The sequence below is a fragment of the Cucurbita maxima genome, unplaced genomic scaffold, assembly GCF_002738345.1.
Source record: "Cucurbita maxima cultivar Rimu unplaced genomic scaffold, Cmax_1.0 Cma_Scf00017, whole genome shotgun sequence".
In the NCBI taxonomy this organism is placed as follows: domain Eukaryota; kingdom Viridiplantae; phylum Streptophyta; class Magnoliopsida; order Cucurbitales; family Cucurbitaceae; genus Cucurbita; species Cucurbita maxima.
In genome coordinates this window covers 3,439,857-3,463,265 of record NW_019272033.1, presented here as the reverse complement: position 1 = coordinate 3,463,265, position 23,409 = coordinate 3,439,857, and the positions used below count along the sequence as shown (strand labels likewise).

The following is a 23,409-nucleotide window of genomic DNA, read 5'->3' as shown; positions in this document are numbered from 1 at the left end:
ATTTGACGGAAGCCACCAAATTTTAAAAGAGAAAAAAAACTCTTTTAAAATTAACTAATTGATATTTTTTTTTTTAAAAAACTCAGTTCGATAAATTAAAAAAACAATTTAAAGTATTTTTAGGGAAAAAATTTATGTAACTTTCTTCCAGTAGTACATAAAATAAAAGTGTTTTTCTACAATTGCCAAAAATGAATGAAACAAAAAAGACGACATGTCGTCGTGACATGTTTGATGACCCATGAAGAGGCGGGGGAAAGTTGAAAATTCCATTTGAAACGCCGCCCTTTTCCCGGTCCAATGGCGGCAAGATCCTGACACCTCCTTTCCCCATTTTCAACGGCGCGGATTAATCCGCCCCCCTTAAATAAAATATTATAAAAAGAGGAAGGAAAAAAATTGCCACATGGCAAATTACAGTTGGCTACAAAAAAATAGTTTATTTGTATGACTAAATTACAAATTAGGTGTTTAATAGATTATTAATTTTTAATTTTGTGTCTATATAAGTCTATAAAATTTCAAATTTATATTGAATATGGCATTTAAAGACTAAACATTTTGAGTAATTGACTTAAGAAAATAAAATGAAATAATAAATCAATTTCTTATAAAATTAGGGAACGAGTTAGAAGATTTCTTTATAAGTTCATATGACATAATTTAAATAAAAATATTTAACCCAAAATAATGGAGAAAATTTGAAAAGGACATAAAGTTACGAGAGAGAGAGAGAGAGAGAGATTCCTTTGCCCCGCTGCTCTGCACTCAACTGTTGTTTCCACAGGTTTTCAATCCTTTTTCGCCGTCGTCGTCTCTTTGCTTCGTCTATCTCCGGCTTTATTCTCACCGGCAAGCTTCCGTTTCTCTCTGCTCTTTGATTTCTTATATGTTTATCCATTTTCAAACTTACTTTCTATTTTCGTTCCTTATTTCCTTTTGAATCGTATATTATAGATACTTCTTTTACTTCTTCATTCTTGTTGTGGCTTCTCCGTTCTCTTTATTCATTCCATTTTCTGTGGAATCTTCTTCGATTTTGCTCTGTTTCGGTCATTTGCTGTTGAGATGAAGCTTGCCGTATGATTTTGGGGATTTTTGTTTTTTAGGGTTTCGTCTGCTTCTGGTCGTTAGTTGAGGAATTTGTTGTGCGTATTCTTTTTCTTTTGGAGTTGAAGGTATTGCTTTAAGCTCAGTACTTAGAAGTAAAAGAGCTGACTCCCGCTTACTTTCCTGGTTATAGTAAAGAATCGGATCTTCCTACTCTATAGCCTTTATTGCCTTATTTTCCAGCTGATTCGAGCTCATTGAACCCGTTGAATTCAATGAAAATGCTTTTTGCAGCCACTTTGACTCGATCGTTTTTGTGGTATCAATTGAATTCTGAAACATTGAATTGCATTGTCCAGATGATCTGAAGGAGGACGACATGAGGAAGCTGACTGGGGATCAAAACTTCTAACGTTCATTTCATTTCCTAAGTGAATTCTTGTTTGATCTTCTGATTACAGGTGAAGTATCATCTACTACTCTGAACTATCTTTAGTCTACTGTTCATCTTCTTTTTGCTTAAACTGTGAATGAATTGCTCGTGCTGCTCATATCTATTGCTTCAATTTCACAGGCCTGTTGTTTTCTTTCCTGATTGTATATTATTTTCCAGAAGTTTAGGAGGTGTTTTTGAATCTTCCCTTGTGTTATCTCACCAAGTTACATTTAGGAAATATCTGCCGTTGTGTTCATGTTTTTTCAAGTAAAATGGGAACGTAATAGGAATCTTAAAGCTGAATCAATGCACTTCTTTTGAGATTCAACAATATGGGAATTTGGCTAAATGGAAGATTTTTGTTACTGTTTTGTGTTGGTTACTAGTTTGGAGTCAGAAATGGACGATGGTGGACATCGAGAGAATGGAAGGCACAAAACAGATCACTATAAGTCAGCTCAGGGCCAGGTATCAAGATTTGGATGAATAAAAGGTTAATGGATGAATAAAAGTCTTTTCAAGTTTTTGATGAACTTGGTTTGAATTTGTGTTGGCAGTGGATGATGCAGCATCAGCCATCAATGAAGCAGATAATGACGATTATGGCTGAAAGAGACGCAGCCATTCAAGAGAGAAATTTAGCCCTTTCAGAGAAAAAGGCTGCATTAGCAGAGCGAGACATGGCTTTTCTACAGCGAGATGCTGCAATTGCAGAGAGGAACAACGCCCTATTGGAAAGAGACAATGCCATTGCAACCCTTCAGTATCGTGATAGCTCCCTACCAAATAACAGTTTATCATGTCCACCGGGATGCCAAATCGCTAGAGGAGTGAAGCATATACATCACCCACAGCAGCACACAGTTCATATCCCCCATATGAATGAAAGTAATTACAATTCGAGAGAGTTGCATCCAAATGAAGCTTCCCCACTATCCCCAGTTGCTTCTGAATTGACAAAGACACGACGAAAGAAGCGAACACAGGAGGGAAAGACCGTTACAACACCAAACAAGAAGGTTTCAAAGGCTCCAAGGAAGGTCAAAAGAGAGAGTGAAGACTTGAATAAGGTAATGGTGGGCAAGGCTCATGGAATTGGTAATGATCACAAACAGTCAGATTGGAAAGGCCAAGATCTGGGATTGAATCAGGTAGCCTTTGATGAATCTACCATGCCAGCACCAATATGCTCCTGCACAGGAGTTATAAGACAGTGCTACAAATGGGGAAATGGTGGATGGCAGTCTGCATGTTGTACAACCACCATCTCAATGTATCCACTACCAGCAGTTCCCAATAAACGACATGCTCGACTTGGTGGTCGCAAGATGAGCGGAAGCGCCTTTAACAAGTTGCTTAACCGCCTCACAGCTGAAGGCCACGATCTTTCAGCTCCAGTTGATCTTAAGAATAACTGGGCAAAGCATGGAACAAACCGTTACATCACCATAAAGTAGTGACAAGCTTAATTATGGAGTAGGGAGGTAATTGCCAAACTAGTTAGGTGCTTCAATCATATTTTTCAAGCATGCAGATTTGTGAACTTGACACGCATACGACCAGCAATAAGAGTGCCGCTGCTCTTGTCGCAACGTGAGAATCATAACCTACACTCTTTAACGTTAGGTTGTGACGAAGTTTCTCCCGCTTTCAGCATAAGAATAAAGGATGGAATAACATCCAAAAATGTAATGAGTTTGTAGCTATCTCTGCCTTCAGCCTAAAGTTCTGAGCTTCTCGCATGCACTAAGTTTGTTCTGAAAGAAAAGACATTGGCAAGTGCTTCCAAGCCATGGCAACCTTTTTATTTTCCTCATTTTCTCGTGGCTTTCTTTTAGTAGTTATCTCTGTAAAGCCTTAGCAAGATCCTACTTGCTTCAAATAACTGTAAAGGTATGACTTTAGTATTTCTCAGGGCTGTCCTTGAATATTATACTATGGCCGTCATGATTTTTGTAGTCTACCATCTGCATCAACCTTTAAATATGTAATTGTTGTCTATGCAGCTTCAAATCCATTAGGATTCAATTAGTCTACAAACTCTTTAGGTTATTGCACAAACAGTAGCTTTTGTGAGGCCAATGATTTAATTGGCAGGGTCATATGTGTATATATCAATATCACGGGTAATCTCAATCAATCCATTTCTAATAGCCAAGCAGATTGCCATAAAAATCACTAGTTCTTCATTTCATATCTTAAATTTAAACCAACATTCTATTGTATTATGGGTTCTAAGACAATTTTGGAACACTCGAAAGATGTTGGAACTATTGGGAATCAATCCAAGTGTGTGTCAGACCATGAATCATCAGCACCAAAGCATCAGACAGGGATAACTGATATATAATGGTTTCATCACCCACATAATTTCAACTAGAATTAAGAACCCAAATTTATTCAAAATTCTCCGTAACCCCTGAAAATCATCCATTCCATATGCAATGAAAAAGACGAAAATTCCACACATAAAGAAAGAAGATTTGATGAAAAAATGATATTAAGCTTCATAGCATATAAACAAAGGCAAAGCAGAAAGGTGGTAGCCTCAGACCGTCCTAGTTCAAAAAAGCTTCAACACCAATGCAACATTTTTGCATCTCAGTGAACCAAAAAAAACTCATCATCACTGGCCACACCTATGAGCAAATAGAGAGATCAAGAAAGAAAGAAAAAAAAAAAAAAAACGAAAAAGTCGATGAAAAAAGAAAGAAACCATTCAATCCAAAAATCAGTACTGTCAGAGTAAGAAATATCAGCATTTCGAATCAGCCAGGGATAACTGTAATTTCATGTTCTCATCATCCAGAAGAAGAAAATGTCACCAGAACCCTCGGAAAACATACTGCGAGTTATAATCCATAAGATTGAAAAACAAAAATGAATCAAATAGATCGATAGGAAAGAAAACAAGACGAAATTGGTAAGGAGAGGCATCAGATCTTCCTATACAAATTGGTTAATCATAATGCTACAAGTTCGTAGACAAGAGCATTCTACCATTCGAAAGTTCGTCATATGGCCTCTTCCAAATCCGAACTCAATGCCAATTGCTAAGATAAAAGTTGCGAACTCTGTTCGAGAACGCAGTAATTTGCCCTAAAAGATCTCAACATCGACATGAAAGAGTAAAGAACGAATTGAAAACCAGAGGAACTGAAAGAAAATTTAAGCGGCTTTGTAAGCTGGAAAGACGGCTATGTACTACGGAATTAGGGTTTTTGGATTATGAAGTAGGAACAGATCGCAGGCTTTATAACCGTTCGAGCCAGTAGTTTTAGGCAGAAAATTTGGAATTTGGCTCGAAATTTGGACGGCCGTGATTTGCAGATGAAAATCCTTCGGCATGATCGATCCAGGTGTAAAAACGTCGGGTCGGTGATGGAAGTTGTATCACGGACGAATTATGTTATAACACGTAATCACTCTATGCCGCATGCATGACTCAACGTTGGAGCTTGCCTTTTTTTTTCCTGGGCCCAATGTATTGGGCTTATCAACCTATGGGCCTAACTAAGTTCAGTAATTTGGGCCTTTCCAATTATTAGCCACAAAGGAAACGGATTTGTCACTCAGTAAGATACATCAATGTCTCTCCACTACATCCGATATGGCTCATTTTACCGACACGTCGTCACCATCTAATATCCCAATAATATATCTAATCCAATTGAACTATGCTAATTACTCAAATTTTAAAGGCAAGAAAAAAAAATTTAAGACAATAAAAATGTTAAAGGAGATTTTATTATATTTTTTAAATTTTAGAGAATTATTATTATCATATAAATGGTCGTGAAAGTTACCACCTTGAGTTTAGATTTGCATGCTAGAGTCATTTAAGTAGTCTCGTTATGGTTTGAATCACAAATTTATAAAATGGGTTTTCTTTATTCTTGATCTTGATCATTAAGCTATTCATTCCAATTTTTTTCCATTTATTTTTGTTCGTAGATAATTCAATTTTAAGGTCTTATTCTCCAACAAATTTGTTAGATTAAATTCCAAAAGTTTTTTCGGGACACACTATGGGAGTGGGACCACGAGACATGATTTTGCTTAAAAAACGAAAGTTTGAAAAGTTTGGGAGTAAGCATCAGTAGCTCTCAAGCTGCAACAACTGACCTTACTTTCAACAGTGTTTCATTAAAAAACATCAATCAAACCAAACATGTCACATTTTCAATTATCATTTCCACCAACTTTAGGATTATATTAATCAAAACCTTTGATTTCATTTTCTACCCACACTATCTTCATTTTCTGATTACAGTGAAGGGTCGGGATTGAATTTCTAGTTTAATCGAATACCGTAGAAATTAGCACTAAATCTTTATCTAAAAAACATAAACGACAAAATTATTTACATAACTTCATGTTTAAGTAATTTTACAATTCAATTTTAGTCATAGATACAATCATAAGTTAAGAAGAGACGTTTATTAACTGACTGTTCGGGCTCAATTAAATTTACGTGCAAGATTTGACTAATAGTCTTGCATTGATATTCTAATTTACGTTGTATTACGCCTTAAAAGTTTAAGGGTAATTTTGAAATAAATTATTAATCATTTTTTATTTAAAATTAAAGATATTTTATTTTAGACTTTTTTTTTTATAAAAAAATTATTGAAACTTTTTTATAATAATTAAACTAAGAGTTTTTAAAGATTTTAAATTATTTATCCTCCCATTAAAAGCCAAAAGTAGGTGATTGATCCAAATGGAGTAGACTTTCATTATAGCAAAATATTATCCAAATGGTCTTAAAAAGATATTGCCATTATACTCAAAGCTACATATTTCATTTGCATAGATTTGATTGCATTGATTATTAGGGTTCAATTACTTTGCCCTTAGCCTACATGAAAATCTTCATCACTTTATTAACCATATCAAAAGTGGCCCTTCCAAAATCTATAAAAAAAATAAGTATAGTTTTTTAAACGACTTCGAACTTCACATAATCATACCGCTCAAGCCTTTCACTAACCGACATTATTCTTCTCTTCTTTAAGGTCAAATTTTATAACAACCCAAGCTTGTCACTGGCAAATGCCCCAGTCAACCACTGGTATATATTGTCCTCCACTTCTTTTGAATGTTGTAACAGCCCAATTCTAGTGTTAGGGGATACGGTCTCCTCTTCTTTAAGACCAGATTTTATGACACCCCAAGCTTATCACCCGCAAATGTCACAGTCCACCGCGAGTATATATTGTCCTCCTCTTCCTTTGAATGTTGTAACAGCCCAATCCCAGTGATATGAGATACTGATATGAACCAAGAGACATCAATCATACAATATGCTTCAATGAAGATATGAAGAAAATATCGTTGAAATTATCAAAAGATATTTCAATTCATGGCACATTGAAGAAGAATGAAGTTTCATGTTCTAAATTTGGGGTGGATTACATTTTAGAGTAATTTAGAGTTGTTATATTTCATTAATGTATTTTAAGACTTTTTATTTTCTTTAGGTTACAATTACATCATGGTTAATTATAGTCATTAAGTATGAATGTTACAACTCTTCGAATACCTTAATAGTTTCATTTTGAGGCTATATAAAGCCATGTATGTTGTATTTGTAAGTAGACTTGGAAAATATACAATAAAAGAAGCATTTGTGCTTTCTTTAGCCAATGACTAAGTTTCTTTGCAATTCTATGTAGTTTAGGTTGCATGTAGAATCATTCAAGTTTGACATAATAAGAAGCATTTGTGCTTTCTTTAACCTGGCTCTGATACCAAATGATAAGATAAGGAACCACTACAAGGGGAGTAAGATTCGAATTACCTTGTTGATCGTATATCTCAAGGTAAGAACATTGTTTGAGATTCGAATCACTCCACAAGCAAGATCGATCATGTCTAGCTTGAATGATTCTTGTTGATCAAATATCTCAAGGCAAGAACACTTGCTTGAGATTCGAATCACTCCACAGGTAAAATTGATCATGTCAAGCTTGAATGATTCTACATGCAACCTAAACTACATAGAATTGCAAAGAAACTTAGTCATTGGCTAAAGGAAGCACAAATGCTTCTTTTACTATATATTTTCCAAGTCTACTTACAAATACAACATACATGGCTTTATATAGCCTCAAAATGAAACTATTAAGGTATTCGAAGAGTTGTAACATTCATACTTAATGACTATAATTAACCATGATGTAATTGTAACCTAAAGTAAATAAAAAGTCTTAAAATACATAAATAAAATATAACAACTCTAAATTACTCTAAAATGTAATTCACCCCAAATTTAGAACATGAAACTTCATTCTTCTTCAATGTGCCATGAATTGAAATATCATTTGATAATTTCAACGATATTTTCTTCATATCTTCATTGAAGCATATTGTATGATTGATGTCTCTTGGTTCATATCAGATACTGTCTCCTCTTTGGACTTTCCCTTCCCAAAAAGGTTTAAAATATATTTGTTAAGAAAAAGTTTCTATAAGGGACGGAACGTGGGATAGCCCAAGTCCATATCTAGTATATATTGTTCTATTTATTTATTTATTTTGAGTTATGGGTAAGAACAACGTTAATAATGGGGAGGGACCAATAAATAAATAAATAAATATAAAATAAGGCCCCAAGTTTATCCCTAAAAAAAGGTAAGTGGTCACAATGTGGGAGCAGTTTTCAAATAATGGCCCGTTGAAAAGCACTTTTCTTTTTTTATTTATTACCATTATGAGAATCATTTTTTTTTTTCTCTCTTAAAGACATTTATGCTTTTTTTTTCTTTCTTTTTTCATGTGAGGTTGCTTGTCATGTGCTTCTTGCACCTAAGATCCTCTCATTAATTTTAACTTCCTGTCTTAGAGATCGTACAAAATTTTACTTTTTAACTTTCTGTATCGATAATTTGCTCCGAAATTTACAGGATTGTATTTATTAACTTTGTGAACGTTAAAAACTTAAGAAAAAAATTGGTTCAATCCTTCACGAGATTAATGTAAAAATGGTCATACCTGTTAGACGAACACGACTCTCCACAATGGTATGATATTGTCCACTTTGAGCGTAAGCTCTCATGGTTTTGCTTTGGGCTTCCCCAAAAGGCCTCATACCAATGGAGAGTGTATTCTTAGATTATAAACCCATGACCATTCCCTAAATTAACCGATGTGGGACTTTCATCATCCAACACCTCCCCTCGAACAAAGCACGCCTCCTCCCCTTAATCGAGGCTCGACTCCTTTGGAGTCTTAGTCATTTTTGACTGCCTTCGTACCTTCGAGGAGGCTTGACTCCTTTTGGAGTCCTTTGTTCGACATTTAAGGATTTGCCAATCTATTGGCACGACTAAGTTTAGGGCATGGCTCTGATACCATGTTAGACGAACACGACTCTCCACAATGGTATGATATTGTCCACTTTGAGCGTAAGCTCTCATGGCTTTGCTTTGGGCTTCCCCAAAAGGCCTCATACCAATGGAGAGTGTATTCTTAGATTATAAACCCATGACCATTCCCTAAATTAACCGATGTGGGACTTTCATCATCCAACAATACCCACTAAACTATGTTCATATTAGTCAGTAGAAACAACGAAATTAGGTGAAAATTTTATCTGAATTCTTAAAATATCGTGAAATCAAATCATCGTGTTAATAGCTCGACAAATAAATAGGTATAACACTAATAAAGGGTAGGTGGGGATTTGGTGTTAGTTCATAACTTGAATACAAGGGGAAAGGAATTAATGATTGAGATTTGAAACCAAACAATTAAGTTAGATTAAATGGAAGAAGAGTTGACATAAATAGGTACCAATAATTCTATGACTTATGATCCAACTTTGGCTTTAATATGTTGGTTTGGTGGGTGAGGTGAGTCATTGATTTATTGCTTTTCATGGTCTCTAATGAGAATGTTGTTCATTGTATAGTCAATTTTGAACGATAATTCTAGAAAGAATTAGGGTATGATTCGGTTTTATTTTCGTTTAGAAGAAAGTTCGTCTGGATCAATGAGTTGATTTAGGAACATAAAAAATTAGGGTTTGAGAATCGTTCGACCCATGATCTAACTTTGGTGCCCGAGTAAAAAAGAGCACATGAATAAATCGATACTACATTTAAATGAGAGCGATTTTAAGTATATAATGTAAGAAAAACTTAAAAGAACTGAAAATTACTGGCTATATCAGTAAGGTGTACGCTCATCTATGAAGCATGTAAGTGAGAATAAAATAAGCTAAAATGACCCGTGTAGGTTTATGAAGACAGTTTTAACTTTTAGTAGTTTGAGATACGTATGTAATATAATCATGTTGTACGGGATGGAGGGAAATGTCAAAACCACGAAGTGTTGGGTATCGAGTAACTACTTGAGACATGTCAAAATTATTTTATTGTACTGAAATTAACCAAAACTCCACTTTATAGCTAACTCTAAATTCTGGGTACTGAGCGTTATATTTGGACAAATTCGGTATAATGAATTATTTTCATAAATCCATTTAAATGAGCTTAGGATATGCTTTAGAGAATATGGAAATTTAGGAAAAAAAAAGCATATTATTATTAGTTTGACAGAATATATTATCTGTTATAACAAAATCATGTTATGAGACGACTTTAGAGCATAAATTATGTACCTTAATTAAAATCTATATATATATATATATATATATATATATATATGGGATCCACGTGGCAGATTCTTAGTGTAACAACCCATTCCTAATCCCACTCGTATATGACTATTATAATTTTATAAAAAAGAAAATAATAATAATTATTACCATTATAATTAATTTTGTCATTTAACTTGTATAGAAAAATAGTATTATCTGGACGGACTAGCAAAAAGACAAAAGTAGCCCGCTTGTTTGGGTAGATGTGCCAACTCATGCCAGGTCCACGTGGCGGTTGGAGACAAAAGAGCTACCAGTGCAGGCCGCAGGGTGGTTACTATTATTTTTTACCTCTCTCTCTCCTGAGACACGTGGGATGCCCTTTTATTATTATTATTATTTTTAACATTTACCATTTTTAAATAGATTAAAAAATCATTTTTATATGTATTATTTAATCAATTTTAATAAAAATATAAAATCTGATATATGCTAAAATTACACGCTTAGTTTAAGCAAATAAATGTAACAACACATTCTTACGTTATCCATTTTAGTCTGTAGCCGCCAGCTTTATAGTTAAGAGGTTTTTATACTCTTGTAAAGAACGTTTTGTTTTCTTCTTTAATCGATGTGTGATCTCATAATCTAGATATTTTTTAGAGTCTAGTGTCCTCACTGACACATCACCCAATGTCTAGCTCTAAGATCATTTGTAACATCTCAAGTTCACCGTTAACCAACATTATCTGCTTTTGCCCATTATATATGGTTGTCAGCCTAAATATTTTAAAAAGATTTAACATGGAGAGGTTTTTATACTCTTGTAAAGAATGTTTCATTTGCCTTTTTTTTCAACGAATGCGTAGTCCTACTATAATTTTTAAAACTTTAAAATAAGCTTATAAACATTATTAATATTAACGGTGGTTTATTTATTTGTTTAGAAAGATTATATAATTTTTACTGTAAGATTAAGGTAAAAAAAGTACCAAAACCATTTGAATTTAATGAAATTTAAAATTTTCAATAAAAATACATACACGATGCCGTTGGACTAAAGCTAAAAGTAGGAATACCAAATGACCAATGAAAATAAATGAAATAGATCTTAAAATTGAGCAACTAAAATAAACCAAACAAAAATAATATTTATTTATTTATCATCTAATTTGGGGAAAGGGGGAATTTCTCGCGATTCTCTCGACGTATATCTCGGGATATTGCTTTTGTTTTTATTTATTTATTTATTTATTATTTTAAAGCCACAATTTCTTTTTTCTTTCCCCCAAACGGTTTGAAAAGTTAAACAGCATCTGTTTGAGATGAGAGAATGAGAAGCGGAGAGATCTGACAGCTTCTTCTCGTCTTCTCTGAATTTCTTCTGATCGTTGAGGTCGACGGAGCTGTTCCCATGGCGGAATTCAACTGAAGAACCGAGCTAGATTTAAGGAATGCTTTAAGATCCGTGTCTCTTGTTACAGCATCTCTACTTTTATCTTTTCTTCTCTCTCTCGCTACAATTTCCAAGACCGCACCATTATAGGCCGTTTTGTCCTCTGCACAGAGAGAGAGAGAGAGAGAGAGAGAGAGAGATTCGGATAAGCTTAACATGGGGAGGCCTCGCTCATGCTTTCAAATAATCACATGTGGTAGCGATTCAAAGGACAAAGATGAGATCGATGTACTTGAGGTAAGTATTTGTTTCGATTTGATTTCATCGACTTCCCCCATGAGTGTTGTTTTGTTTGAGCTTGATTTGCATCTCTTGCCGACTAGATTTTCTGGTTGTGAAGAACATTGAATTGTTTCAGTTTTGGCAATGCAATCGATTGCTAGAAGATTGAATGGCATTGAATGGATCGGTTCTGGTTGTGGTTTAATTTTCGACATGAGAATGAGTTGAAGTTATGCTTATGCGTTGTTAATTCTTTGTAAAATGAGTTTTCTGATCTGGTTGAGATTGCTTTAGAAAATAAGAATCCGACTCTGGATTCTACTGTTTAAAGAATTCTGGTGAATTTATTGGTATTGTTGCACTTGCATCTAGGAATCAATTTACTGCGTCTACGTACTTCCATTTCGACGTGTATCTTCTGTCTGTTACAGTAGTTTGTTGTATTTAATTCTACTTACAGAGTAAGGATTCTAAAGACAAACGAACCTGGAGTTTCCGTAAGAAATCTTCCCAGCATCGTGTGCTCAACAACACTGTAATCGCAGAAACTCCTGCTGCAGAGAAGGAGAATCTTGAAACTACTACCTTCGACTTCCAATCATCACCTAGCTCCACTGTTCCTGAGAAACCCACTGTAATACACTTCACTAATGAGGAGACCCATGTGCCTAACGTTGAGAATCCTAAAGGATCTGATAAGGTGGATGATGCATCCGAAATTGAAAATAAGGTTGATAGTGAGGTTGAGGAGGCTATTGTTGTTGTCATCCAGGCTGGTGTCAGGGGGCTCTTGGTACTCTCAATTTCAGAAGTTCTTTAGCCTGAGATTCTTATCGGTTGTTTAATGAAGTTCTAACATCTCCATCCATGACATGTTGGCAGGCACAGAGGGAGCTGCTTAAACTCAAGAATGTGATAAAGGTGCAAGCTGCTGTTCGTGGGTTCTTGGTAAGGAGACATGCTGTGGGAACACTTCGCTGTGCTCAAGCCATTGTCAAAATGCAAGCTATTGTACGTGCTCGTCGTGCTCGTCTCTCTCCTGAGGGATCAGCTCCAGATGAGCTGCATAAGAAGAATGAGAAGGAAAATCCTGGTTCAAAAATCATGGTAATTCTTCTGGTTTTCAAATCATGTCATCTTGAGAAACTGGACCCAACTTTGCAAGATTTAGATGTAATTTTGGTTGTTCATTGTTTTTATTGGCGTTCTGTTTCTTCCATTTAACTTTTCACAAGATAGTATTTTGATTTACTTCATTATGCATTCCTAGATAATTTTTCTTGCCCTGTTTTAACAATATCGTTTATATTGCAGGCGAAGGGAGGGAGAACAAAATCCAATTTGAGATATATTTCAATTGAAAAGCTACTTAGCAATAATTTTGCCCGGCAGGTATTTTGATAATGTTAGATGTTTTGGTTCCTTGTTTGGCCACTATGCGGTGTGCTAATCTTATCCCTCAATTTTGTACATGAAGTTGTTGGAATCAACACCAAGGAACAACCCAATCAAAATCAAGTGTGATCCTTCCAAAAACGACTCTGCTTGGAAATGGTTGGAGCGCTGGATGGCTGTTTCATCATCGGATGTCTTGGAGCCGAAGGAAGAAGAACTGGCCCCTGATCAATTGGAAAAAGAAACCGAGGAGCTGAAGAGAGAAGAATCAGACACTGAGCTAACGAAAGGAGAAATCAAGGAGTCTCATGCTGAGGATCGAATTGACTCAAAAGCTTTGTCTGAAACAGAAGATTTGAACTCCAGCACCATTAAATCAGTTTCACCATCTGAAAGTGAAGATTTAATGACTTATGACGCCGATAACTTACAATCTCAGACCAGCTGCTCTCCATCTTCATTAGTAAAAGATAATCTGGAGCAGCCTCTTCCAGAGACTGCTAGAACAGCTGAAGCTAAAGAGATATCAACTAAGGTTAGTTCTGTTCAAGATCAGAAAATACAGATGGATGATGTAGGTTTACAAACAGAGTCGAATCCTCTGAAAAGATTAGCCCCCGAACAACTGGAGAATGAGGGTAAGAAATTTGTGCTTGGATTAAGGAAGGTGAACAATCCATCATTTATCAATGCCCAGGAAAAATTTGAACAGCTGAGTTCACCATCATATTCAACTGGAACAATTAGATCAATGTATCAAGATGATGGAATTGAACCTCATTCTGAAACAGTATCATCCACAACAGATACTTCACCGAGGACGAAGGAGTCAAGTGCAGATGAAAATATTGTCCTTCCGGCATCTAGGATAGTTCAAGTTGGTGTCTCTGAATGTGGCACCGAGCTCTCTATTTCTTCCACCCTTGATTCACCTGGTATATCCGAAGCAGGAGTGGCAGATCCACATTCAAATGATGTTTCAAAGAAAAGAGTCCAAGATCCTAGCAGTGATCTAATCACGGAAGTTGAAGTCAAGGGTTCTATTACTCCAATGCAAAAAGGTACTCAACTTCTTGTGGATCAACCAGAAGAAGTTAGTGAATCTAATGGCCATTCCATCACTTCAGTAGCTGTTGTAGACTCTGCACCAGAAGTTAGTGAATCAAAGCTAGAGAGAAGTTCATCAGATAAGCAGAGAGAAAAGGAGGCCGGTACGGGTCACGATCATCAAACATACAGATCATCTCCAGAAGCTTCTCCAAGAAGTCATTTAAATGTTCCAGAATCTCAAGGAACACCGTCTAGTCAGGTATCAATAAAGGCTAAACGGGATAAAACTGATAAGAGCCAAAAGCAAAAGTCTCCATCAGCAGGAAAGAAATCACCATCCAGTTTAAATTGCAATTCTGGCACGAGGAGTAGTACAGATAATTCTTACAAAGATCAGAAGACTGGGAAGAGAAGAAACTCATTTGATTCAGCACGACCGGAAAATGTTGAAAAGGAATTAAAAGAGAGCATTAGTAGCAACTCTCTTCCTCACTTCATGCAAGCCACACAATCTGCTAGAGCCAAGGCCTCAACCAACTCCCCAAGATCAAGTCCGGATGTTCAAGATGGAGAATTATACATCAAGAAAAGGCATTCCTTACCTGCTGATGGCCGGCAAGGATCTCCACGCATTCAGCAGTCAACATCTCGAACCCAGCAGGGAGTGAAGGGAAATGGTACGCATTCCTCTCAATTTAACTTCTTCAAGTGATGCTACGTATACTTCTTAAAGTGGGGGTGAGGGGTGTGAGATCCTCACGTTGATAAGAAATACATCTTCATTGGTATGAGGCTTTTTGGGGAAGCCCAAAGCAAAGCCATGAAAGCTTATGCTCAAAGTAGACAATATCATACCATTGTCGAGATTCGTGATTCCTAAAATGGTATTAGAGCCATGCCCTAAACTTAGCCATGTCAATAGAAATCTTCAAATGTCGAACAAAGAATTGTGAACCTCGAAGGTGTAGTCAAAAGTGACTAAAGTGTACTTTGTTTGAGGACTCTAGAGAAGGAGTCGAGCCTCGATTAAGGGAATTCTGTTCCAAGGCTTCATTGGCCTCAGTGGAGGCTCTATGTTGTAATTTGTTTGAGGGGAGGGAGTCCCACATTGGCTAATTTAGGGAATGATAGTGGGTTTTTAAATAAGGAATACATCTTCATTCGTATGAGATCTTTTGGAGAAGCCCAACGCAAAGACATGAGAGCTTATGCTTAAAGTGGACATTATCATACAATTGTGGAGATCTGTGATTCCTAACACCTCATCGGTTGGGGAGGAGAACGAAATATTCTTTATAAGGGTATGGAAACCTCTTTCTAGCATACGCGTTTTAAAAACTTTGAGGGGAAGCCCGAAAGAGAAACCCCAAAGAGGACAATATATGCTAACGGTGGGCTTGGGCTGTTACAAGGGGGGTTAGTGATTTGCAAAAATAAGAACTAAATCGACACACGTCCATTTACAATGTCTCTTAAAATGTATTAATCTCTAAAGTTACCATCGTATATCATGATATGAATTATTTTGAAACGTCACATCTTCTTTCCTGAATCCTACTTTCAGAGAAAATGTGGCGAAGGTAAGCAGGCAACCACATGGTGGTAACCAGCTTGAGGAGACAACTTGACATCAATGCGTGCACAGCTAATTTCTGATCTACATTTTCATGAGCTTAGTTAATGAAGCCAGGAGGTGTGGATCTGCTCAGGAAAGATGTGTAAATTGCCATTTCTATCTACTAATTGTTTGTTTGTTTGTTATCTCTCCATTTCCCCCCTCCCCCTTCAAAAATTTTCCATCACCTGTTAGTAATTTACAAGTTTGTGGTCATTGTGTGCGTCATATTTACTAGATTTGTTACAAATGGTTTTGCTTGTGTTTGTGTTTGTGTTTGTGTTTGAGCTAGCTACAGTGTGATGAAGAGATTCAAAGGATATGTATTCTTTTTTCCCCAGGTTTTTTACCTTTATAAACAGAAAATAATTGAGCCCTCTCTTATTTATATTCCCTTTGTACCTTTAATGTTCTTTGGAGATTCAGAAGAAGTTGGGTCACAACACTATTATGTTTATTGGTTAGATTGGAAACGAAGCTTGCACGTAAAGGTGTGATTTACGGGCGTGAAAATTACAAATTTCAAATAGAACAATATCTACTAGGAGTAGAAAAAATATATAGAGGTAGCAAGTAATAAGCCGCTTAGCGTTAGTAGGCACTACATCCCTCGAAGTTGAGGTTAGACGTTTAAAACATACATTTGGTTAAAGTATATATTTTCAACCAAGAGATCATACATGTTGAAATTATTTTGGTCGGTCGAAAATAACAATTAGTTTATTTACTTTCAATTTTCTAAAAAAAAAAAAAAAAAAGAACAGGGTTAAATTTGTAATAAATTTGTAATGATTTAATTTTTATTTAAAAATTAGTGTTACACTATGTATTCCTTGTGAGTGTGTGCAAATCTCTCCTTAGTAAACGTGTTTTAAAATCGTAAGATTAACAGCGATAGTGACGGGCCAAAGCGGGCAATATCTACGGGCAGTAGGCTTTGGCTATTACAAATGGTATTAGAGTCAGACTCCGAGCAATGCGCCAACGAGTATGCTGGTCCCCAAAGGGAGTGGATTGTGAGATCTCACTCGGTTAGAGAGGGAAACGAAATTCATTACTACGGTGGATTTTGACGGTTACAAATGGTATCAGAGTCAGATACCGAACAGTATGCCAACAAGTACGCTAGCACCTAAAGAGGTAAATTGTGAGATTCGATATCGATTAGAGATGGAAGCAAAATATTAACCCCAAAGAGAGTGAATTTTGAGATCCCACGGTAGATTTTGGTGATTACTAATAATATCAGAGCTAGACAAATATACTGGATTAGGAGAGATTAGAGAGGGAATCAAAATTACTTATAAAGATGTGAAAATCCCTTCGAATGCTGAGGTTGAACTAAGTTAGTAAATCAATAAATTAATTAGGAATTTTGAGTGTTTAAATAATAAAAATAATATTAAATTTTGATGAAATTTTTTAGGATATGGATTAATTTGATTGGAATAACGTGAACTAAAATTGTTAAAAATTATGGATAAAAAAAAATATTTTTTAACCTAAAGTTAATGCGTCTTCCAAATCCAGTGCATTGCATCTCAGGTAGAGTAAATTTTGGTAGAAGCCAAAATGAACACAAATGTACTTGAAATAAGGAAACGAAGCCATAAGGAAATGATGAGGCGGTAGCCGGGAAGCCTGAACCAGAGGATCTAGGGTTTTCTTCGATCTCTCTGTCTTGTTTATGTTACATGCAAATCTAGATCAGCCTTCTGCAATTCCACCTTGCACAATTTGTTGACACGTTTCGATTTAGGAATGATAACAAAATCTTCTTTAAAAGTTTGAAAAACGGAGCCCGGATTCTACGAGATAGCAGTCGGGCTTTCATTCTCATCGGGATCAAATTCCGACTCTTAACCGTGAAACATTTGAAGAGGTAGCAGTTTGAGTACCTGTAAATATGCGAGGATTGCACAAAGGAAAAAGGGTTTCATGGGCGTCAGATCTTAATCTCCGTCAGGTAATAACTACGTTTCCTCTGATTTAATTTGACGTATTTAGGGCTTAATTCCATTAAATGGAGAACAATTTTGGGAACTAGTCATCTGCCGCCTCGATTTTGGGATCCCCCCCCCTCATCGTTCTAATTAGTGTAGTTTTAGTCTAAGTTTCATTTCTACCTAGAAACATTTGTGTTTTCAACCTTTGCTTCATTATCATGCTTTACTTACTGCTTATCTCTGTGAAGAACACATTTTGAGTTCTTATGGCTCAATTCTGGGTTAGCCACTAATTTCTAGTATCCTGGGAATAGAGAAGTAAATGGAAAATTTTCTGTATCACAATTTTTTGTGTCAAAATTAAAATCAATCGCATAATGAAAATGAATAAATTGATAACATAGACCCAATTGTTAACAAGTTTTATTTCACCTAGGCTCATGCCCACAAGATCACTTTGAGGCAGGGTATAGCATTTAAGTTCACCAGGGTCTTGCCTCCGTTTGAACAAACCGTTTTTGCACCTCATACAATAGCTTGAAGATTCATATCATTCTGCTTGAAGAAATAAATCTCTACATTTTGTAACTGTGATGGTGATGTTGAGAATACCCATTAGAATCTTTAATTAAGAAAGTAAGAATTTATGGACTCAAGAATCTTTTTAGGTAAAATACACTTTTGACTTTTATTTTGTCCTAGTCCTAAGTTTAAAATAGTGACATTTTAGTTCCTAACTTCTAGGATATAGTTTTAAAAGGTTCTCGACTTTTAGTTGATAAACGGAAAAAACGATTTTAACTAAAATTATTCCTATGTTTTTTTAGTTTAGGTGATATATCTATCTGTTCCTTCTCCCTCTGCCTACCATTCTTAGATACTAAGGGGATATTAGTTATTAGCCAGAGAATTTGCCAGTAGGATGTGGTTCTACCTGGACGAAGTGGGAGAGGAGTAAGGAAGGCAATGGTTTGAGTTCTTTGGGCTTGAGTTTACTTGGAGGAGGGTTTCAAGTTCCTCCAAATGTTTGGGTGTCTATTTGTATTTTCTAGTTCATTATCAATTTAATTCTCTAATATCTCAGTTCTTGTATTTCTAATCAAATGTTGTGATACTGTTAAATTCCCAAAATTCTATAAGAACGATAGAATATTACGTTCATTTAGTACTTCCTTTTGCTTCACACTGAAATATTTTAAGTTCGTTTATATATAAAAAATAATGTAACCCTAACATATCATAGGATTATAGTGCAATGTTGTTTTAAGTTATATGTATGTATATTTAGCTTAGAAATACACACATTATGGTAACATTGTGTAGATTTTATATAAATTGTTGATATTAGAAACTAAAAGTTTTATGATTATATTATTTTTTTTATACGCTTACAGGTAGTAAGTGAGTATGTTCATCCAAACATATGTTTTATAACATATTTTTTGAAAAAGAGTAGCTTGTACCTCTATGATTCGAACCTCATATTTCTAGGAGTTTTTGTAATTATCGTAGTGCAATGTTGTTTTAAGTTATATGTATGTATATTTAGCTTAGAAATACACACATTATAATAACATCATGTAGATTTTATATAAATTGTTGATATTAGAAACTAAAAGTTTTATGATTATATTATTTTTTTTATACGCTTACAAGTAGCAAGCGAGTATGTTCGTCCAAACATATGTTTTATAACATATTTTTTGAAGAGTAGCTTGTACCTCTATGACTCGAACCTCACGCTTCTAGGAGTTTTTGTAATTATCAATCTGTCCTTGTTCTTTTGGATGAATTTTTTTTTCTCTCATTTTTGGTAGTAGGTAGTTTAGGTTCTAATTTGGCTCCTTTTGTTTGAATGTCTTTTATATGCTCTTACCCTAACAGGTAACAAATGCATCGTTTGTTTGCAGGTTAGGCTGTTCTTGTCTGAGGACTGTCCTTCCCAAGTGGGATTGGGTGCCCAAGATCACCTTCAAGCAAAGGCATCGTGGCTTTTGCATTCTACTGGATCAGGTTCTGATGACACTTTGCCTCCTGGATTTGAAGTAGCTCATTCAGAGAATCAGTCGCAGATTAAGCTCTCACAGATTCCTGTTAATCAATGGAGATGTCCGCCTAAGGTAAGTAGTGATTTCATTTTCAATTTATGTTGAACAACTAGAACTATAGCTCTGCAAGTTTAACATGAAATTCATGCTTTTTGTCCCATGGCAGTTTTTTTTCTTCTTTTCCTTTTAATGTTTATTCCCGTAGTTTGTGCTGAATTTGACGTGGCAAGTGGTTGTTGGTGAAGAAAGCCGAGAGGTAGTTGTTGAAAATCAGAGAGAGATGAGAGTACTTGAAGCGGTTTATCCTCGGCCATCTGCAATTCCTCCTAAGTTGATTACTTCCTTTGCACCTTATAGTTTCTGTTTTGGCATTGGTTTGTTTGCTATTCTTTATACTGAAAATCCGTTTGGTTCGCATCCCTACAGCCCGTCCGTAGTAGCTGATTCAGAACGTGCCAATGTAGATGACAGTCAAACACCTCTGATTCCCATTACTCCTGTTGAAGACGAAGATGCAACAACCGAGACCTCGTCTGATTACGCAAGCCCCGCCTCTGTCCTTAATACGAGTGCACAGCCCTCCCCATTTACTCCTGCTGGTAGATCCACATCTCAACATGTTTTACTAAATGCGATGTCTTCTACTTCTAGTGTGAGTTCTATGGCTGGAATGGATCTTGGCAACAAACATGATGTTGTAGCTGCTGCATCCGCGGCACTCGGTGCACTTGTGAAGAGCAATGAGATAGGTAACTCGATCGACCGCGAATTACTTGTTAATATTCTCAACAATCCAAAAATGATCGAACAGCTGGTTGTGGATTCTGGTGTTGTCACAAGCACTCAAAAGCCAATATCATCTTCTGACCCACAGCTTGTACATATGCCTATGTCCGAAACCAATGCCACCATGACGCCTCCTTTTTTCTCTCAACCCAATGGAGGGAGTGTAGCACCTGTCCCCAACGCACACCCTTCCTCAAGGGGTGTACCAGTTTCTTCTTCCCTGCCCTCCAATGGAGCCCCATTGAAGGACTTGAATTACTATAAAAGTTTGATTCAGCAACATGGAGGGGAGAGACAGGACGATCCCCCTCGGCAGCAGCAATTCCCGAACCGTCACAACCAACTCTTGGGTACAAACCAAGAGTTCTTACAGAACCAGCCATCAAGAGAAGCAAAGTTCAAGATAATGAAACCCTGCATATATTTTAACAGCCCGAGAGGATGTCGACATGGATCTAATTGTGCGTATCAGCACGATCCCGTGTTCCAGCAGAGAAGTAGTAGCGTATCAGAAATGCCTACTAGCGCCAAGAGAACAAAGATTGATAGAGAAATCAGCAGTTAAAAAGTAGAGTACCGTTACCTATCTCAATCAATGCGTCCCTTCGTAGGGGTGAATGCTATATGCCCAAGATTTCATCTCTTTAGTTGGAAAGTTATTTAATTGTTATGTTTCTATCTGTGTCTGCACGAGATAACCATGGTGATGAGGCCAGGGATTCTCTTTGCCACATTGTTCAGTAATTTTTAGCATGAAAACAGAATGACCGTTTGATGATGAATTTGTTGAGATGATAGGCTTTTTGAAGTTTATAGTTAGAAGGATTGTTAGATGATGTTAGATTGCTCGAGAGGGCAACTACCATATACTCAATATCACTCTCGTTTAGTTGTAATCTTGATTTATTTATGCACAACAAATTTCTCACGTAACAGGTACGTTATATTCAACAATCTCATATTCCCATTTTAAGCTTAAAACTTGTTATTTTTATACCGACACTCAAATTTTACTTTTCGAAGTTCCAAACTATCGGTTACACATATCGTTTAACTTTAGGTTCGGTGGCCATAGCAGCAGATGAGGAACTACATCCTCCTTCTGACCCTTGCAACCATGTGGTCCTGTATCACGAGCCCCCCCTCCTGCGTCGTGGTTCCATGTAAGAGCTTCCATTAGCAGAAGAAGTGGTTAAGCTGGGCCCAGTGTTGTGCCCCAGAGTGGGTGCAAAGAGCAGGTCTAACTTGTCCAAAACGACACGTCGCCTTACCTTAATGCTCACATTGGGTCGTCGTGTCGTACCATTGGCTAAGGTACGTCCGTAAAGTCCTTCGAAATGGGTTGGGGGCCCTTTATTTACTTTCCTCTAAATCCTATTTAATTTAATTTACTACTCCATTATTTGTCTTTTGGAGAAAATAAGGTTGAGACATCCAACGGTAAAATATTATTTCAAACATATCCTGAATTAACTTATTATATAAAATCAAAATTTTAAATAATGAGAAACTATACAAACTGACGGCGAAGGAAATGGTACGTGCATGGGGATGGGAATAGCCTAGCTGGCAAAGTCCACACTTCCAACTCGGATCCGACCTGTCGTTCGGCAATAAAATTTATATTTAATTATATAAGAAAGTCACCGCCCTTTGTGTGAAGGGTGGGGGCATATATGACTTTCTGCCCTTCCCGCGTCTTGTTAACAATTCATCTCCTTCACAGGACATGCCTTTCTTTTTTACCACTGTGACCAAATTGTCCTTCTTCCATTTCAATCATTCTATTTTCTGTTTTTTTTTAATGGAGATTTTAAAAATTAATGTAGAAGCACATGCTACAGTAATTTCTGCAGGAAGCATATGCAGCATGGAAGAGTATAAATATTCACACTGCCCTCGTTACCTCATGTCGTTTACCCACTTTGTAGAGGTGGGGTGTTCGTGGATTGAGTAGAGACATTTTCTAGACCAAATCCCATTGTTCGAGTTGTAAAATTTCCAGCTCAAACAATTTTTATTAAATAATAAACTCAACCTAACTTAACTCATCCATAAATTTCATGGTTCGAGTTGTTTTTTTAATTAAGATTTATAATTAAATTTTAATATATATTTAAGAGTTATTGGAGAATTTGGAGAATAAACAATGAAAAGAATTTTATATAATGTAATTTTTAAAAAGCTTTTGAGGAAAATTATGAGCTTGTTTATTATATTCAATATGAAATACAATTTAGTCAATAAGCTTTTGAGGAAAAAGAAAAAAAAAAGAAAAGAATTAGTCAAATAAGAATGTGACACGTAGACAAATCCGAACAAGATCAACCAAATTTCTCTAGGTTTGAATTTGACTACGTGGTCAAATGCTGACAAGGCATTCATACTAAATATTAGCAACTTTAAAATATTATATTTAAAAATTGAAAAATAGAATTCTATGGGTTATTTATTATTATTTTTTTTAAAAAAAAAATTGCTCAAATATTACATGTCAAGGTAATTTTATTCAAATTTGTTCGAGTATAATTAGATGAATATAATTAAAACTTTTACGTAGGGAAGAGAGAGAGAGAACACGTTTACTTGTTTTTAATAAAATATAGAAAGTCAAAATATCCGTGAGAGTGAGCACCGGTGGGACCATACAGCCGGCACGTGCTTCTTGGAACCTTCAATTTTCACTTTGTTTCTTCTTTTCATTCTAATTATTTATATTTCATGCCAGCTGGATACCAAAAACAAAAAAGAGATTAAAATTAAATTTTGAAATAATCATTAAAAAAAAAAAAAAAAAAAA

At 35.8% G+C, this 23,409-nt stretch overlaps 3 protein-coding genes, 1 long non-coding RNA gene and 4 other non-coding genes across 12 annotated transcripts; 3 read left to right on the top strand and 5 right to left on the bottom strand.

The window, feature by feature from the left end:
* Positions 1 to 722: 722 nt before the first annotated feature.
* LOC111492082 (protein BASIC PENTACYSTEINE6-like) lies at positions 723 to 3,449 on the top strand. Its single transcript, XM_023141266.1, has 4 exons — positions 723 to 852; positions 1,410 to 1,511; positions 1,873 to 1,954; positions 2,044 to 3,449. The coding sequence occupies exons 3-4, from the start codon at positions 1,886 to 1,888 to the stop codon at positions 2,941 to 2,943; spliced, it is 969 nt and encodes a 322-aa protein (XP_022997034.1). The 5' UTR covers positions 723 to 852; positions 1,410 to 1,511; positions 1,873 to 1,885; the 3' UTR covers positions 2,944 to 3,449.
* On the top strand, positions 726 to 16,216 carry LOC111492080 (protein IQ-DOMAIN 32-like). 3 transcript variants are annotated; one of them, XM_023141261.1, is made up of 6 exons: positions 726 to 743; positions 11,657 to 11,784; positions 12,230 to 12,562; positions 12,652 to 12,876; positions 13,084 to 13,161; positions 13,247 to 14,941. In XM_023141261.1, the coding sequence occupies exons 2-6, from the start codon at positions 11,704 to 11,706 to the stop codon at positions 14,924 to 14,926; spliced, it is 2,397 nt and encodes a 798-aa protein (XP_022997029.1). In that variant the 5' UTR covers positions 726 to 743; positions 11,657 to 11,703; the 3' UTR covers positions 14,927 to 14,941. The 3 variants fall into 3 exon arrangements, with proteins under 3 accessions (XP_022997029.1, XP_022997028.1, XP_022997030.1); XM_023141262.1 differs by lacking the exon at positions 726 to 743 and adding an exon at positions 15,779 to 16,216 and having other exon boundaries at positions 11,367 to 11,784; positions 13,247 to 14,891; XM_023141260.1 differs by lacking the exon at positions 726 to 743 and having other exon boundaries at positions 11,365 to 11,784.
* Positions 3,690 to 4,730, bottom strand: LOC111492085. The gene is made up of 2 exons (XR_002719815.1): positions 4,487 to 4,730; positions 3,690 to 4,331 (listed from the first exon to the last, which is right to left on the bottom strand). It is a non-coding gene; the product is annotated as an uncharacterized LOC111492085 (long non-coding RNA).
* Positions 3,776 to 3,856, bottom strand: LOC111492542. The gene has a single exon (XR_002719897.1). It is a non-coding gene; the product is annotated as a small nucleolar RNA R38 (small nucleolar RNA).
* Positions 4,032 to 4,120, bottom strand: LOC111492536. The gene has a single exon (XR_002719891.1). It is a non-coding gene; the product is annotated as a small nucleolar RNA snoR20a (small nucleolar RNA).
* LOC111492544 lies at positions 4,220 to 4,299 on the bottom strand. Its single transcript, XR_002719899.1, has one exon. It is a non-coding gene; the product is annotated as a small nucleolar RNA R38 (small nucleolar RNA).
* On the bottom strand, positions 4,420 to 4,498 carry LOC111492535. Its single transcript, XR_002719890.1, has one exon. It is a non-coding gene; the product is annotated as a small nucleolar RNA snoR64a (small nucleolar RNA).
* Positions 16,217 to 17,379: 1,163 nt separating the features above from the next.
* On the top strand, positions 17,380 to 21,505 carry LOC111492081 (zinc finger CCCH domain-containing protein 6-like). Of its 3 annotated transcripts, XM_023141264.1 has the most exons (4): positions 17,385 to 17,795; positions 19,686 to 19,895; positions 20,029 to 20,153; positions 20,250 to 21,505. In XM_023141264.1, the coding sequence occupies exons 1-4, from the start codon at positions 17,736 to 17,738 to the stop codon at positions 21,172 to 21,174; spliced, it is 1,320 nt and encodes a 439-aa protein (XP_022997032.1). In that variant the 5' UTR covers positions 17,385 to 17,735; the 3' UTR covers positions 21,175 to 21,505. The 3 variants fall into 3 exon arrangements, with proteins under 3 accessions (XP_022997031.1, XP_022997032.1, XP_022997033.1); XM_023141263.1 differs by having other exon boundaries at positions 17,380 to 17,795; positions 20,029 to 21,505; XM_023141265.1 differs by lacking the exon at positions 17,385 to 17,795 and having other exon boundaries at positions 19,771 to 19,895; positions 20,069 to 21,505.
* The last annotated feature ends 1,904 nt before the right edge of the window (positions 21,506 to 23,409 follow it).

Bases quoted from the DNA above. Each gene is read 5' to 3' on its own strand.
- LOC111492082 (XM_023141266.1), top strand. From the start codon at position 1,886: ATGGACGATGGTGGACATCGAGAGAATGGAAGGCACAAAACAGATCAC. The intron at 1,955-2,043 runs GTATCAAGATTT...TTGTGTTGGCAG, and splicing joins ATAAGTCAGCTCAGGGCCAG to TGGATGATGCAGCATCAGCC.
- LOC111492080 (XM_023141261.1), top strand. From the start codon at position 11,704: ATGGGGAGGCCTCGCTCATGCTTTCAAATAATCACATGTGGTAGCGAT. The intron at 11,785-12,229 runs GTAAGTATTTGT...TTCTACTTACAG, and splicing joins ATGAGATCGATGTACTTGAG to AGTAAGGATTCTAAAGACAA. The intron at 13,162-13,246 runs GTATTTTGATAA...TTGTACATGAAG, and splicing joins GCAATAATTTTGCCCGGCAG to TTGTTGGAATCAACACCAAG.
- LOC111492081 (XM_023141263.1), top strand. From the start codon at position 17,736: ATGCGAGGATTGCACAAAGGAAAAAGGGTTTCATGGGCGTCAGATCTT. The intron at 17,796-19,685 runs GTAATAACTACG...GTTTGTTTGCAG, and splicing joins CAGATCTTAATCTCCGTCAG to GTTAGGCTGTTCTTGTCTGA. The intron at 19,896-20,028 runs GTAAGTAGTGAT...TTATTCCCGTAG, and splicing joins AATGGAGATGTCCGCCTAAG to TTTGTGCTGAATTTGACGTG.